This window comes from Cnephaeus nilssonii, assembly GCF_951640355.1.
Source record: "Cnephaeus nilssonii genome assembly, chromosome: 1".
In the NCBI taxonomy this organism is placed as follows: Eukaryota; Metazoa; Chordata; class Mammalia; order Chiroptera; family Vespertilionidae; genus Cnephaeus; species Cnephaeus nilssonii.
In genome coordinates, this window is record NC_137072.1 from 102,420,396 (window position 1) to 102,438,357 (window position 17,962).

The 17,962-nt window shown below is 35.5% G+C and overlaps 1 protein-coding gene across 2 annotated transcripts in view; it reads right to left on the minus strand.

The window, feature by feature from the left end:
• Positions 1 to 877: 877 nt before the first annotated feature.
• The window catches only part of STIM2 (stromal interaction molecule 2), a 125,189-nt gene continuing 108,104 nt past the window's right edge, over positions 878 to 17,962 (minus strand). Inside the window, exons 8-13 of one of the 2 annotated variants that reach the window (XM_079772281.1) lie at positions 16,622 to 16,789; positions 16,338 to 16,361; positions 15,818 to 15,918; positions 15,345 to 15,583; positions 7,761 to 8,037; positions 878 to 2,309 (exon numbers count right to left, since the gene is read on the minus strand). In XM_079772281.1, coding sequence (XP_079628407.1) covers positions 1,832 to 2,309; positions 7,761 to 8,037; positions 15,345 to 15,583; positions 15,818 to 15,918; positions 16,338 to 16,361; positions 16,622 to 16,789 — 1,287 coding nt within the window. In that variant the 3' untranslated portion in view covers positions 878 to 1,831. The remainder of the gene's footprint in view (positions 2,310 to 7,760; positions 8,038 to 15,344; positions 15,584 to 15,817; positions 15,919 to 16,337; positions 16,362 to 16,621; positions 16,790 to 17,962) is intronic. The other variant, XM_079772282.1, reaches the window with a different exon arrangement.

Here is a 17,962-nt window from a genome sequence, read left to right on the forward strand (position 1 = left end):
GAATGAGCGAGATGGGCCGGACATGCCCTGGAGCCCTCCCACGGTCCCTCTCAGGCTGGCCAACCTCCCACATCCCTCCCTGGCCCTGTTCATGCACCAGTGGGATCCCTTGGCCTGGCCTGCACCCTCTTGCAATCGGGCCTGAGGAGACCCCCCATCCCCCCATCCCCCGCCAAGTGCACAAATTTCATGCACTGGGCATCTAGTATATATATAAGAATCAATCAAGGCCTCGACAGTTTTTAACAACAGTATGAAAAAGAATAAACAATCACACTTTACAGGAGACCTCAGGAAACTGTTAATATTCTTAATAATTATTTCTTTGGAGCAAATCTCAAACTTATTTATCAATCAGCACTTTCATCTAAAAAGGACTGGGTTGGACACTGTATTTTAGTCATAATGCTGAAAAACCATTCTAGCTAATATGTATCAGCTGTTCACCCAAACATCCATCCACATTGTATTATTCAGATGGTTTATGATTGAATTTTTAAAGGAAGTGTTTTAAGTAGAAACTCGCCAGATGTTAATGTACTCTGTTGCTCTATGTGACAATCTTCACAGTAAAAATTACCCTTAAAATAACCTATCAGTTTAATGAGCCCCAAACTTTACAAATTAATACAACACAATCTAAATGCACCATAGATTTATATTTGTTAATCGTGATATCAGAACATTTAAACATTTCAAACTACATAAAAATATGACAAACAATATAAAATAGAAAGAAGTTTGTTGACAACTTACTTTCAAAACATCGCTATTTCTTATATTGCATTAGCAACAAGATAGCTTACATAGCTCTCCAGGAAACATGTAGTGTTTTTAGTGAAGTGTTATCAACAAAAACCAGCACAGTCCCACACAATAATGTCTCCGATTTATTATCTTTTCCACAGTACAAATTTCTCACAAACCATAAATCCTTTGCGGTTATTCAAAGTCTGTAAACAAGTGTCTGAATCCCCACATTCCCCCACCTCAGTTTAAGTTTGTGAATGTTTTAAGTCCTCTGATCAAGTTTTAACTCTTCCACTTGCATAAGGAATAAAGAGCCTTCTCTCTTTAAATTATGTATATTTTATCATACAGCCTGCAATGCAGTAAATCACAGTGAAAGCCCTGGGAAAAACAAAACAACATGATCTTTACAGCAGGACTCAAAACTTTATAATATTAAATGCATTTAAAGAAGCTTCCCATAATAAAAGCATGGGTTTTCATTTCCAGAAATCAAGTCAATTAGAAACCCTAGGTTCTACTTAAAAACCCATTTGATCTAAAAGTGAAAACAGTCCCCTATCCACAGTCATTTTATAAACTTTATACAGTTTCACTTGCAGAGATTTTTTTTCCAGTCTGGAAAACAGTAGTGCAATTAGTTTTAGTTCTTGTAAGTTATTTAGTCCAGGATGTAAATAGCTCTGTGGAAAGATAAGAAGATGCTCTGGTAAACAAGAAATTTTTGCAAGCCCATGCTGGCTTTCCAGTCCATTAAAGCTCATAAGTCCATAGTGGCTTTCAATAAATGTTGTATATACATCACTAATAACAAAGCAGAAATAAATAGGCAGAAGTGACTGTAAACTGTCTCATCTCTTAATAATTTTTCAGAAATAACTGGCTTGATGAATTGATTACATAGTCATTTAAATAAGCAGACAGTAGACAGTTGCCCTTAAGGACATCCCATTAGGGCATCCAATCTGGAAAGCCCCAATGGAGTTACATTCCTAAAATTAAAACAAACAAAGAAAAGGGGGCGGGGGAGGATAAAAGTTTAAGGATGCCACTTGAATGGAATTCCATCAAGTCAGCCAGTTCACTTGGATTTCTTCTTAAAAAGGTTTTTGATTTTTGATGGCTTTTTGCTCTTCTCTCCATTAGGACAGAGGTCATGTGGGATGCTGCTTATCCTGGCAACATTCGGGGCTTCCTGCACTGGTTTACTGTTGTTGCCACCTGAGGAACAGGATGTGTGGCGAGCTTTAGGCACCGGGATGCCACTAGAAAGCTGGTTCATGCTACAGGATTTCTCCAAGATGCCGTTGTACACTTTGCTTGCAGGACTGAAGATCATGCTCTTCGTTTCTGTCAGCCCTACACAATCAGGAGAACCCCGGGAGAGATCTGCAGTGATGGGCGAGTCTCCTCTGGACGAATCCTCTAGAGAGAGCTCATCTTTTGATATCTTCCGAGGAGACAGTGTTTGGTATATCTCAAGGCTTGAAGGAGGAGACTGCTTCCTTCCAATGGAAGAATTTAAGGAGTCACATTCTGAAGCTGTGTCTGGTACTTCCCTGGATGAGACAGAGGTAAAGGCAAAATTTTAAATTAATGTTGAGTCCCCGCAGACATTTTAACTAAAACAACTCCCATCATTTCAGCTATCAAAATGTAAATGGGGGAGCCCCAGCCGGTTTGGCTCAGTGGATACAGCGTCAGCCCAGAGACTGAAGGGTCCTGGGTTCGATTCTGATCAAGGGCACATGCTTCGGTTGTGGACTTGATCCCCAGTAGGGGGTGTGCAGGAGGCAGCTGGTCAATGATTCTCATCATTGATGTTTCAATCTCTCTCTCCCTCTCCCTTTCTCTCTGAAATCAATAAAAAAAATATTTTAAAAAAATATAAATGGGGAAAATGCTAAAATTTATACACATTTCAACAAAATTTGAAAATTACTAGTTTAAATAATGTAACTTAAACTTAATGTTTAATTACTAACATAAACTATAATAATGCAATCTACCAATCTAAGAAAAATAACTTATGTTATACCTTCTTTGTTAAGAGAAATAAAAATGTTTAAAGTTTACAGACTTTTCTTATCATTTCAACTACTTTTGTGTTATTTTAATAATGAGTATTTTTCTTCCTAAATCATATAGTTGACATGATATATTTGAAAAGATTAATCTTAGTCACTGCTTCTCCCTTTATTTAATTTTTTAGTCATTAAATTGATGAAATATAGCTTCCTGAAGAAGGAACAAAGAAATATACTAAGAAATATATAAATTTTCCCAAGTTTAAAAAAATAAAAAGGAAATTGAAGTACATTAGGGCAGGCAAATGAATGGGAGGTGGAAGCCAATGATGTAATGCTCTTTAGAAGTGTACAATCAGTAAATTCTCAAAGGTTTATGCCAATGCGATTTCCCCCCTTTCTCCACAGTGGAAACAAGAAATAAAGAGGAGTGGGAAAATAAAGTTCACAGCCCCAAAGCCAACATACTTAAGTAAGTGCTATCAGCCTTCCTTCAAAATATACCTGGAACCCCACCTCTTACTCCCCACTGCTGCCATCCCTCTTCCTGAACCACCATGAAGTCACCCCAATCACTGCAATAGCTTCCTAACTCGTCTTCCTGCTTCCGTTCTGTTCCTCACTCTGAGTTACTTCTCCACACAGCCTTTTAGGTATTTTAAAGACTCAATCAGACCCATCATCCCCGTGCTCAGAACTGTTCAATGCTTCCTCTCATACTCAGGCGAAAACCCAAAGTCCTTGTCCAAGTCACAAAGGCCTGTCTGAGCATGTCCACGGCAGTTTCTGTGGCTGCACGCTCTCCCATTCTGCCTCTTTCCACCACAGCCTCTCCTTGGCCCTCCCATAAGCCAATCTTGTGGTTCCCGAAGGGCATTAGCACTAGCTGGTTCCTCTGCCTCCCATTCTCTTCCCCTCCATCTCTACATGGCTTCCCCTTCTCCTTGTCATTCAGGTTGTGATACCAACCCTAGCCACTCTATCTAAAACAGCATTTTTTCCCTTCTACCTGTCTCTGTTTAGTATCCCAGAACTTATCACTACCTAAAATGATATTTTACACTAACATGTTCATAGTCAGTTTCCTCAGGAGAAAGGAAACTTAATGAGGACAAGAAGTTTTATTATTAACTTCTGTATTCTCTGCACTGGAATAGTGGCAAGATTACAGGGGGTATTCAATAAGTATGTAATGGATGGATGGAAGAAAGGAAGGAAGGAAAGGAAGGAGAGAGAAAGGGAGGGAGGAAGGATCCTGATGAATAGGGATCATGTCTTATTCTAGTTTTTATACATACCATGCCTGACACAAATATTGTTTACTCTATGAAAAAATGATTAAGAAATTTCAAAGTACAGTCAAGGTAAAAGTAGCAGGCAAAAGAAATGAGGTGGGAGAAGAGAGCTGAATAGAAATGCAAGAACACATCTTTTCATAATCTACCAGTTAGAACTAGGACAGGACCTTGTCTCACTTGTCTTGGCAGCTCAAGTTATTAGCAAGTGCATGGCACACAGCAGACTAAATTCATATTTATAGAATGAATGGAACTGAATGAGCTCTCACCTTGGATGACCTATAATTACTATAATTATTTATGCTGATATGCATATTTATTACTTTGATATGCATATGAACATATCTATGTTAATGCCATATTTTAGAAACATTAGATTTCTGAATGTTTTTAGTCATTTCCATATACTTTACCATGTGTGTGAAGATTGTCTTTATTGCACTACAAGCTCTCAGAAGGTACAAGATCCCTTGGGCAAATAAAGACTTAAAAATGCTTCCAGATAATGCAGTTCCATGTACTGCATAATTTTCCAATGCTTTTACAATCTGATAATGGACGGTGCTAATAGAGGCGGGGCAGTCAGACAGGAAAAAATGACTCAAAAATCTATCTTTGGTGGGGACTTTTCTGCTAGGTTTCTTTTGGAGATGTCCATTAACTGAATAGCACATATGTTATTGAAGCTACTCAGCTGCTTTAGTTACTCTTTTATTAATTTACTTTCTATTTTGCTGCATGGTTTGGCTACTCTGTGTGAACTTCTAAGGTAGGTTAAAAATATTTCAAAAACTAGTCCCAAAGGTCTAAATTAGGGGTGGGGAATCTTTTTTCTGCCAAGGGCCATTTGGATATTTATAACATCATTTGTGGGCCATACAAAATTAAAAACTAGCTTGCTAAATTTGGTCAAACATTTCATTAACACCCCTAATGCCTTGGCAGGACCAGATCAAATGATTTCTTGGGCCTTGATGTTCGAGGGCCGGATGTTCCCTACCCCTGGACTAAGTCATGTGTGAAAAGAGCACTGATCCACGTTAGGAACACTGTCCTGGTCCTGCTATTAGTCAGCTGTACAATCATGGGCAAGTCACTTAATTTAAACAGGTCTCAATTTCCCTGTAAAGCTAAGAGAATTTGATTACCCTCTAACAATACTTCCAGTTCTAACATTCTAATTCCAAAACAAATAATCTAAAGTGTTGCATCTTCTGCTAACTATTCAGATCTGGAGAGCAGGTATACCTTAAAACCTCCCATCTTTTCTAGAGCACATATTCTTTGGAAATGTTGAACTTAACTATGTGTGCCATTTATATTATTTTTCTATTTCTTTTTCCCCCTACAGTTGAATTCATGTAAGTTTAATGCATGTGTAACAAGACAACTCAAGGTGAAGTTTAACCTTTTGCACTCAGATGTCAAGTGTGACTTGACACGGTTAGCATCGAGATTAAAATTACTCTTTGAATGTATCAATAATTTGAAATATAAAAAAAATCCAAATAAATAAGTTTGTATGAAAAGAAACTCCAGTTTTTTATTCTATTGCCGCGCTCTGTAAAATCTGGGGTATTTAAAAAATTAAATCCCGAGTAGAATAAAGTAATCGAGAAAAAAGCAAGCGAGTGCAAAGGGTGAAATGAGTGCATATGTGCATAATGCATCGGACATAAAAGATCAGTAAATAATAAATGTTATTATTTTGTAAGGGTTCTGGTGGCACAACACTTAAGACTGAAAATAGAGAGGAGGACAAGTTTTCTGACTCTAAATTCTCATATTGCTGAGCTCGCTATGAATTTTTGATGTTGCTATTTGAAATGAAACTGAAAACTTCCATCAACTCAAAAATTCTACTGGAAAGCATAGGTCTGGAGTTTTTCTACTAATTTCCATACGCCACACAAAATGAGTTTTGTTAGTAAAGCCATCCTTCTGGTGACTGTAGTTATATTGCAAAGATTATACGAAGTAGCTAATTATAGAGTGCTAACCAAGCAAAGTTGTGTCAAATTCTCCAATTGTAATGAGAATATAAAACATGGACTATCTTCTTAGGAATATGCTATAATGATCACTTGCTAATCATAAAATTTACTTTCACTAGTAGATGAAACAATCATGCATGAAAATAATTGTTTGATGATGACATCGACTAAAGAATCCCATGATAGAGAGCAACACAGGATCTTGGAGACCATCCAACCCATTTCATCTGGTTTTGTTTCTCAGACAAGGACAGTAAGATTTTGGGGCTACTGTCCTTGGAAGCCTGTGGTTAGACAGAAAAACGGAGTCAGTTTCTGATTTTGCCATAAGTGGTTTAGAAAGAGAGATCCTCCATTACAACAGGCCTCATGGAGCACTGGGGTCCCTAAGCTGGACCAGCATACCCTGCCACTACTCCTTTTTATAGAAAAAAGTTGTTATGAATACAAATTCCTTCTTTAAGTTCCCCACACTTACTTAAACCTCTAGCATCTGATACTTCTTGATTACTATAAAGTGTTAGCACATAACGATAAATCATTAAGTGTCAACAAATATTTTTAAAACTCAGTCAGTCATATTCAATGTTTCTTTGTGCTCAAGTATATTTAAGCTCGTGCCTTTATACTTTACATATAAAATAGTTAATAAGGTAAGTTTATGTTTAGAGACTTGAGTTATCTGGGTGCTATGGCCTTTTCTAAAAGCTGTATTGCAAAATATCTTCCTATGCCTGTATAGTGGGCAGAATTCTAAGATGGTCCCCAAATTCCCAGCCCTAGTACACAGACATCTTCTCCCAGTCAGTTATTTTGTTGTTGTTGCTTTTGTTAATCCTCACCCAAGAATATTTTTCCCACTGACTTTTAGAGAGAGAGGGAGGGCGGGCGGGAGGGAGGAAGACAGTGATGTGAGAAAGACACATCGATTGGTTGCCTCCCGCACACACCCCAATAGGGGCTGGGGGATCAAAACAGCAACACAAGTATGCGCCCCTGACCAGGAATGGAACCTGGGACTCCAGAGTGTGGGCTGACTCTCTAACCAGCGAGCACACCGACCAGGGCTCCCAGTTAGTTATTCAACCAAACACTAATATAGAAGGGATTTTGCAGATGTAATTAAGAGCATAAAGCATAAGCCAGTCTACCTCAACACAGAGAGATTATTATCCAGGTGAGCCTTTTAAATTTGGGTCTAGAGATGAGAGATAGAGGCAGTCAGAGATTCAAAGCAAAGGAAGGATTTGACAGAAGGGAAACTCTCTGTTGCTGGCTTTGAAGATGGAGGCCACATGGAGAAAGGAACATCGGGCAGCTTCTAGGAACTGAGAGCAGCCCCTGCACGGGAACCAGACCTCAATGCTATAACACCAAGGCACTGAATTCTCCCACAACCAACTGAGCTTTGAAGAGACCCCAAAGCTGCAGATGAGAGCGGAGCTCAGTCAGTGCCTCGATTTTATCCTTGTCAGATCCTGGGCAGAAAACCCAGCCACACCAAACTTGAACTTCAGCATATAGAACTGAGAGCTAACAACTGGGTGCTGTTTGACATCACCAAGTTTGTGGTAAGTTCTTATGCAGCAATGGAAAACTGGAAAACTAGTAAGACACACCAGTCCTACCCACCCAACTCCCACCTCCCACACAGCAGCCCAACATATACGTAGTTTATTCACTGCCAATACCATTGCTTCTCAGCAGAGAAGTAAATGGCCTCCTCCTCCTCTTCACTCCGATAAAGAGCAGGGCAACTTGACACTGAGAGGATATCTGGATCAGGGGAGGCCAACGAGTGCTGTGTGTGCTGGGGGTGGTGGGCGTGCCGAGGGTGTGGCGGGTGCGGAGCGGCGTGCGCAGGGAGCTGAGCTCGCTGGGTCTGGGGTGAGGATGGCACGATGCTGCGACGAGAGCGACACAAGCTACTGCTTCTGGCTAATGACCCAGCAGGTTTAGCCATGGTCCCTGAAAACCAAACATAAAATTTAAAAAAGCTCATAAAACCCTGTGCTCCTTTGTACACGCTGTAAATACAAAAGAGAACTGATGTTACTAGTATGTAACCATTTAATCTACCTTTACTGAAATAAGTGACTGAACCATTATTACCATCCTCCATCACCTTTACTGCTCCTCAGGGAAGTTAAGAAATAAAAAATAAAATCTAACAAAAATGAAGTCAGGTCTAAAAATAAATAGAAATGAACATAAACAAATTGGGTTTTAATATTAAATTTGACATTACTAACCAAAAAGATTTTAAAATTTACCCAACATAACAAATCCTTAAATTTAAAAAATCAACATAGCATATTTATAAGGAATTTGTACTTTGTTACAAAATAAATTTCAACATTAAAAGAAGGAAATTATCAGTAAAATATAAGTTGGATTTTCCAACGGTTTGATCCCTGGTTGGGGTGCATGTGGGAGGCAACTAGTCCACGTGATGGCCCCCTACCTCTCTTTCTCTCAAAAAAAAAAAAAAATCAATTAACAAAAAGAGCCCTAGCTGGTTTGGTTCAATGGATAGAGCATCGGCCTGTAAACTGAAGGGTCTCGGGTTCAGTTCCGTCAGTGACACATACCTCAGTTGCAGACTTGATCCCTGGCCCTGTCGGGGCTTGTGCAGGAGGCAACCAATTAATGTGTCTTTCCGATCAATGTTCCTCTCTCTTTCTCCCCCTCTCCCCATCTCCCACCTTCATTTCCACTCTAATAATCAATGGGAAAAATATCCTCAGTTGAGGATTAAAAAAAAAAAAAAGATATTGCTTACAACTATACAATATTTTCCAAAATTTTTTTTCTTAATTATGCTGCCATGTCTTTTGCCTGAAAAAAATATATGAATCCCTATATTAGAGTTATATACACTTGGAGTTGAGGGTCTTTCTTCCTTGTTGCCTGAAGAGGACTGGATGGGGCTACAGACAGTTATAACACCATAAAATCACAGTATTAAAAAGCAGGCACTTTGACCTTTCAACAGCATTCCTTTACATAATGTGAATGTTTTACAACATGTTCAGGCTATTATTAACTTCCAATGAAGGCAGATATCCACCCCGCCTGTGATTTATAAGAGCAGTTAAATAAAACATCCGAGTTCATTATATAGAAATTTATTACTGAGATAATTTTCATTCTATTATCAATAATTAGATAAGAGAAGCACAGCGATTTAGTATGACCCTCTATTGCAAACTTTATTTCCTTATGCCAGAACTTTATTTCCTTATGCCAGAGAAGATAAATTTTGTTTTGTAATAAGGGATTCCCCTGCCACCAACAATCAGAAATAGTAAGTCATATATGGACTTCTGGTTCTAGCAATATGGCAGTCAAAGATTACCTGACCAGCAATTCCCAACTCTCAACAATGCACTTTAAATACCCTCAAACACTTCAATATGATTAATAAAATACAACAATAGTTCTAAATGCAAACTTGCAAGGAAGAAAAAAAAAATCAGATGCCAAAACAGAGAGGATAAAAGAAAGAACTACTGGGCCTGTGAGTGACGGTGGAATTACTGTGGAGGTTCCCAGTCTCAATAATTCAGTGGTTTGGGTTTTAATTTGGGGATATAAAAGACATCTTGAGCCCACATAAAGTAAGGAATAGGAATTGTGAGTGTTCTGGATAAAAGCTTGGGTCTAGATAGGCTACATTCCTTAGTGAAAGCATGTTTTAAAATATAATCTCTTTAAAATAGCTCAGTAAGGAGAAGGCAATAGTTAAAGTCATTCTTAGAGAAAAATTTGTAGCCATAAAATCATACATTAAGGAAAAAAGGAGAACTAAAAATTCATAAGCTAGGTGTCTAAATAATAAAACAAAAAAAGTAAATTCCAATAAAGAAAATAAAAGAGCAGAAATAAGTGGAGAATATCAACAACAAAAACAGTTCTTTGAGGAATGACAGAGTGAGTGAAATAAAATAGTCAAATTATGCCAGATTAATCAAGGATAGGAAAACGAAAGGATTTTAAGATATAAGTGAAAAATTTTAAATCATGTAAAATACTATGGACAACTTTAAGCCAACAAATTTTAAAACTCGGGTAAAACAAACAATATTTTAGAATCACATAACTTAAAACTAGGCTTCTATCCATTATAAGAAGCTAAATCAATAGTTTTGGGGGAAAAAATCTGCCCCCTTCTCTCCTGCCAAAAATCCTTTAAGAACAAATAATACTATCAGAGTATGGAATAAAAATTCAAAACATTTATTGGGTATTATTATGGGTCAGGATCTGTTCTAAGTATTTTACAGGTATTATTATTTAAATTACAAAATAATTACACAAGGTGGGTTACATTTTATAGAGACTCAGAGACAGAGCTTCCTACAAGGCTACACAAATAAAAATAATGGATGTTTTATGAGATATTCAAAACAAAATACTGGACAACATTAACCTATAAGGTGAGGGGGTATGATACATATAAATGGTGGTGGTAAGGATTCAAATCTAAGCAATCTTGTTCCAGAGCCCACATTCTTTTAATTTTGTTTTTATTTATTGATTTCACAGAAGAGAGAGAGAGAGAGAGAGAGAGAGAGATTTGTTGTTTCACTTATTTCTTATATGTGCCCTGACCAGGGATCGAACCCACAACCTTTGTGTTTCAGGATGATGCTCTAACCAACAGCTACCTAGCCAGGGCCAGAGCCCACATTCTTAACCGCTACATTTTACTACCTCTATTTAAAAGTAGGAAAGAATGAGATGGAAAAATAGGCATATTCCTTGACTTACTTTGTGATGCTAGTTTTACTAGTAACCTTGATATCAAAATCAAACAGAGTGTTCAGAAGGAAAAATTATTGGCTAAATGAATGTATGATTAAAGATATAAAAACCCTAAATAAAATAATATAACAAACCAAATCCAATTTATCATAAGTCATAATGTACTGTTTGCATAATAAATTGGATTTGGCTTGTCACAATGTTGTTTTTATAATAAATTGGATTTGTTTGCTATATTATTTTATTTAGAGTTTGTACATATTTAATTAAATAGATTACAATTGCACGGAATAAAAAAATAAAGCAAGTGATCACCTCAAAATATGTAGAAAAAGCTGGTAAAATTTACATCCATTGATTTAAAAGAAAAATCATTATTAGCAAAATAGGAATAAAAATTAAATTTTTTAATTCAAAAGCAATCTACCAAAAATGTAGACAGAAAAAAATCACACTTCATGGTGAAATATTATTGGGAACATTCTTTTTAAAGTCAGAAATGGCAATCACTACTACCTACAATCACCACTCTTATTCAACAGTTTACTGGAGGCTTTAGATTGAACAGCAAGGCGGGGGGGAATCATAAGGATTAGGAAGAAAACAGCAACTCATTATTATTGTCTATACAAAAAAATCCAAAAGGTCCTTAGAAGAGAATTCAATGTTTCTGTATACAAGATCAGCATATCCAAATCAACAGCACTTCCCTAAACATCAGCACAAGCTATCATACCTAGAAATTAACCTTTAAAACAAAAGATATGCAAGAACTACACAGAGAAAATTATAAATTTTACTTAAAGATATAAAAGTAGGTCTCAAGTGGAATTTATGAATAATATTTGTTCCCAAATAAGTCAGTAAATTCAAAGAAATTCCAGTAAAAGCCCAATAGAATTTCATAAGCTGATCCTAAAAAGACCAAGAGTGGCAATTCTGAAGCTGAATAATAAATGAAGGCTTTGACCTACCAAACCTCAATACTTACTATGAAGCTATAAGTAGCAACTAAGGCAGAATGGGACCAATGAAAGAAAACAGAGAAGCGGGAAGCATTTATGTGTCTATGGAGAGAAGTGGTGTCAAAATTCAGCAGAGACAGAGGAGAAATGAGGCTGGGACAACTCTTTATCTAACAATGATATATTTTGTTCACAATATGAACAAAAGTAACTTCTAGGTATATTAAAAGACTAAGGGATTAAAGCAAAACTTAAAAACTTTTAGGACAGCTAACAAAATCTACCACCTTCTGAAAAAGACATAAAAAGCACAAATCATAAATTTGTCATTAAAATGTTTTTGTAAACTCTTCTGATTAAAAAAGAAAATAAATAACATAGCACAATAAAAAAGCAAAGGCAAATCCTAGGAGAAGATATCTTCAACCCTCAAAAAACCAGTTAACATTTAAAAAAAATTTCCAGATCAGTAAGAAATCCTGGAGAAATTTCCATAGCAGGAATAAAGATCTCAGGAAGGAATCTGAACAAATGTCAATAAATGATATGGTACTCGATCTCAATAGTCATCAAGGAAATAAAATTTTTAGTAACAGTAAGGTATCATATAACAGAGATAATAAATTGGATCGCAGCATTTTTAAACATCATATTAACTTCAAAATCAACTTGTACTTTTTTCATATTTAAAAGTTCAAATTTCTATATCACAATCACTGAAAAGTTAAGATAATTATTCACATTTAATGCTAAGTGTTTTAATGCACATATGAATATATTTTCCCTCAAGTTATAAACCAAATCATATCATTCGAAGTACTGTAAGGATATAAGAAGACAGGCTCTCATATATATAGTGGTTGTGTAAACTGATAGAACCACTTTGAGAGCAACTTGGCAATGACTAGTAATCCATTTCTAGGTGTTCACCCAGAGAAACCCTCAGAGCTACGACATGGAGACGAAGGTAAAGATGCTCATTGTAGTAGTATTTTATAAGCGGAACAAAAAAAGGGAGAAAGAACCTATCTGTTTAACTTATATTAAACAGTTACAGTGAATTTAATTAATCTATATGTAAACATGGAAAATTTATAAAACAGTTTTGAGCAAAAAGAGTTAAAAACTATACATCAATATGTATAGTTTGATAACATTTATGTAAATTTTAAAATAAATAATAATTGTATCTATTGCTTATGGATATACCTGCATGTAATAAAAGTACAATAGGCTTTAGAATGTAAACAACTTTAGAAGAGTGGGAAAGGGAGGCGATCTGGTTTAGCTGTAGCTGTAATGGTTTATTTTGATAGAGATGAATAAAGCAAAATGTTAATATCTGTTTACCTTTGAAGTAGGTGAGCATATTGTTTTTAGGAATATCTGAAAGGCTTTATAATAACAGACGTTAAATAAATTGCTACTGCATTCCCACTGTGAATGTTTAGCAGTACTATACAAGTACCAACAGGAAAACAAACAATCATCTGCTCCTACCCACACAGGGCTAACCTTTGATAGTATCTTCTCTGTCTTTTTTCCTTACAAATATATAAATACAGACAATATTATGCTATGTATATATAGTTTTACAACCTTACTTTGCTCTTCACATGCCATAGGATGTTTCCTTTTCATTATTTCACACTTACACAGATTACATACCCAGAGTACAAATTTAAAACTGCTCAGGAGGGTATATAATGAAGAGCCTTTATCCTACCTTAGACCCTCATCCTACTGCCAGGGGTTTCTTATTTATCAGGTCTAGAAATTATGCTTTTGTAACTAAGCAGAGTGAAGTATCTCTATTGTGCCACTGGGTGGAGGCAAAGCTCTCCAAGTATACTTTTTGGTATGAGTTATTTTTCAGAGATAATAAATTGGATCACAGCATTTTTAAACATCATATTAACTTCAAAATCAACTTGTACTTTTTCATATTTAAAAGTTCAAATTTCTATATCACAATCACTGAAAAGTTAAGATAATTATTCACATTTAATGCTAAGTGTTTTAATGCACATATGAATATCTTTTCTCTCAAAAAAAGTACTTTAAAAAAATCTAGTCAATTTAGGGAATACATCTTCATGCACACTTTTGATGGTGCATAATTATGCATTCTAAGGAGGCACTGCAACATTAAAAAAAAACTTTAGTTTTCAAACAGCATCATATACCTATGAATCCATGTTATATTTGTCAAGCTTGGGGCATATTATTCAAATAAACACAATATTCAAAGAGCAGACCTGGCCCAGATCTAGATATAACTCTGCAACCATCACTATCTTGCAGCATAGGGCCAGTGAAATGAGTGAGGTCACACATTCAGTACTCATTACATTTACAATCTGTCCTCTCCTCCCTCCTCTTATAAGATTTAGTGCCTCCCCAATCTGTTTGCATTAGCTATCTACTGGTTTCATTTTTCCAACCTTAGAATTAAAACCACAGAAATGAACATAAACAAAAAATCACCATTTATTTGCAAATTTAGAGATTTCTTTCATAAAAATGTTTTAAAAATTAGAACCCTTTCTAAATCATAATTTCAGGAAAGCTATAATTAAATAGAAAAACTCAAACTGGAAATGCTCACATAGCATGATTTATCTCAAAGACTAAAATCTCCATGTAAGTTTTCAATCAACCAATAATTAACTTCTGCTCTCCATTCTTTGGACTCCTGTTCTATATACACTGTTTTCATAAATATCAGAAAGGTTGGGAAAAATTAAGTCGGTAGGCAATAATAAGGATAATGATTTCTAATACATAAAATACACCATTTTAAATTCAAACTCTCTTTAACTTTGCGAAAAGTCCAGATACTTAATAAATTCTGAAATTTATTAATAAAATCTAAAATATTTAAATTTTACTTTCCTGCCAAAATGTATTCTTTACCATGTAAAATTTTTCAAGAATAGAACATAACAAAGGAATTGTACATTTTCTAGCAACAAAAAAATCTATAAAATTTCCTAAACATAGACATAAACACAGTTTAATTTTATATAAAGGTAAATTGATTCAATGCTTTATGAGTCAACACTCTTTCAATAAAAGCACAGAATTGGGAAAGCAAAACAAAATATTAAATAAACATGCTACTGAGAATGTCGACTCAATTTAAAAAAAATTACAGGCTGGCTGAAAGTCACACAATTGGTTAGTTAGTGGCAGAGCTAGGATTGGAACACAGGATTAGAGCTTGCCCTAAATTTTACTTTGTACTATAGATTACGCTACTTTTTGAAAGAATGTTTTTCTTCAAAGCTCAGCCCTTCATTCATAAAAGTGATTTAGCATGTATGATGTATTACACACACACACACACACACACACACACACACACACACACACACACCTTAGACAGTATTCTCAAAGAGTAAACACAAATTAACAACAAAAAGAGAAAACAAAGAATGTACGAGATGTTTTATCATAGCCTTCAAAGTAAATGCTCCATAAACGGCGTGGTGTAAAGTTACTTTAAAGCTATCCCAATTCTCTTTTGAACTCATCACTTACCAGGAAACTGTGACACTATCGGAGGTGTGTCTTCATCTAAGTCATCAACTCCTCCAGCGATTGGATACGGTGGAATGGAGACTCTGGGCATCACCACCCAGCTGTGGTCAGAATAAAGGGAAGAGGTCAGGCTGGGGAGCCCCGAGTTATGGGCTATCTGGAAGCCACAGATCTTCTCAATCTGTTGCCAGCGAAACAGTCGTTCTCGTAAACAAGTTGTCAGCTCGCTGAGAGCTTTCCTGGAAAAGACAACATAGAAATTGTTTGTTATTTCAAGTCGTCCTTAATATGGCACTGAAAAAAGACAACTACATGAACAGACCATGGCAATTAGCTAATTTCAAGAAGAAATTACACACTCTTAGAATTAGTATGAATTATGTGATTATACATGACCAAATTAAAATATAGATTGTCCCAAGAATTACATATTTCAGCACAGTGAAAATAAACAACTAAAATAACATTCTTACTTTGCTTCCAGAATTTTGTGGTCTACCTCATCTAGGGAGGAGCTGTGTGCAACATGCAGAGTCCCGAAGACTGTGCTTCTCTTCTTTTTAATTTTCTCTGCCTAGAAACCAAAGGAGAGAAAAATAAGGCTAGGTTTGGAGAAAACATACATATATTAATGAAGTTTATTTTGTTTTAAAAATATTAATAATCATAAAATCAGTGAAAAATTATTAGTCAATAATATATAGCCCTATTTTCCAAAAAAGAAAATAGATGAGGGAAAAAACAAACATGCTTTCCCAACTTAAACAATATGATTAAAAACTCTGTTCTGGAGAATTTGTCTCTTATTTCTGTCATTCAGAAAGACCTGAATTTTTTATTAAAACTAACAAATAACATTATATCCTACTGCAATAGAGGTGTTAGTGAGTGAACTGAACTCTTTTTTGTGTGTGTGCTACATATCAGATTAATACTTAATCGTATTTCACACAATTTAATAAAATCAGACATTAATTTCTAGTAACTACTGACCTGAATCAGATATGAAGCAGCAACCTAGAGGAGAAAAGCTCTGTATAAAACATTTATAATGATAATAAGGATGACTTTTAAATGACACTAAGGTCATTCTGAAAGGTATACACCTCTTTAAAGAAAGCAATTCTACTTTACAGCCTATGATTATGAGTCAATTAATATCAATAAGTTCCAGTTCAAAAAAAGAATCTGCAATAATAAAAATTTATTCATATCTTTGCATTCCAACTGGCTAATCCTTCCAGAAATTTAATAAGTTTTGAAATATAATAGAGTACCTCATCCTTAGCAATAGCTAATTGCATTTCGGCATTCTGTCTTTTAATATTGTAGTACTGTACTTCTACTTCATGTGTCAACTGAAGCCATTTTTGAAGTGCATCTGGAACAGACCAGCTGCTTCTGAGTTCAAATTCTTTTTCAGCCTTTTTTAAAGCCATTCGAACCTGGATGGGACAGGGATGGAGAGAGGAAGGGAGAGGAAGGAAGAAAAGAGAAAAAAATTTTTCAAGATATTCAAATTAAAAAATTTTTAAGAAATTAAGATATTTTAGTACCCAAATTAAGAGAAAAGGCCATTTTAATTATGCTCTTTGTAAACACCATTTTAAATCACAAAGTCTAAAACAATATATTTCTGACAATAAAACTTAAGCTGAAGTTTTAAGTGCATCTTAAATTCACTAAGCAAAGTTGTAAAACCAGAGGATAGAGGGGACCTACATAGACCTTAAGCTGTAATATTTAGTTTTTATATTTCATTATAACCAGACTCACTAAGAGTGAAAAAAATAAGTCTAGGGCATATAAAAACTAAAACTTATCACACCCTTCTCATAATGCATTATATGTTTATGAAGTAGGATATGAATAAGTGTCCAAAATAGGGTGAATATCTGTTCTACTGCCCCTTCTAACGTTCCCCCAAAGCCCTACTATATACTCCGTAACTATACACTCACTGTTCTGGAGAATTTTTACCAATGCTATTTAATCCACTGTTCCTAATATACCAGAAAGTAGATAAATTGTAAATGTCAAGAAAGTAGATTCTGACTGAGAGTCCATCTGATTTTTCCATGAGAAACCATGCATAGCCTTCAGTGCCCAAGTCTTCCTGTCAGTGCCCTTGAGGGGAGCCAATGCTTAGTGTGGGAGGTGGTATTACATGCTAAGGAAAACACTCTTAAGGAAAGCGCACAAAGAAAAAGGACACAAAAGGAAGAGACAACCCACTCTAGGAATGATTCACTTAAACTATCAGAATTCAAGCTAAAGATATGTAAAGACACATGATGAAATTTATGGAATTGCATATGCTGAAGACCTTCAGACAGAGTAAGAAGTGAGTTATGGAGAATCCTGCTTCTGAATACCATAACTGCAAATTAGTTTTCCTCAGGCTAAGTAAGGTAACTAAAACTTCACTCCTAAACCAACATGCAGGAGAATGTTTGATCTAAAAACCCAACGTATTTAAGTAAACTTTGTCATTTGCCAGATTAAACTAAGAGTACTATACACAAACTTTTGATGAAGAAACAGAATGGCTGTCAGATACTGTAAGAAAAAAATATGCAGAAAGTCTTTTTTAAAAGTCTACAATTTAAGAACAAAAA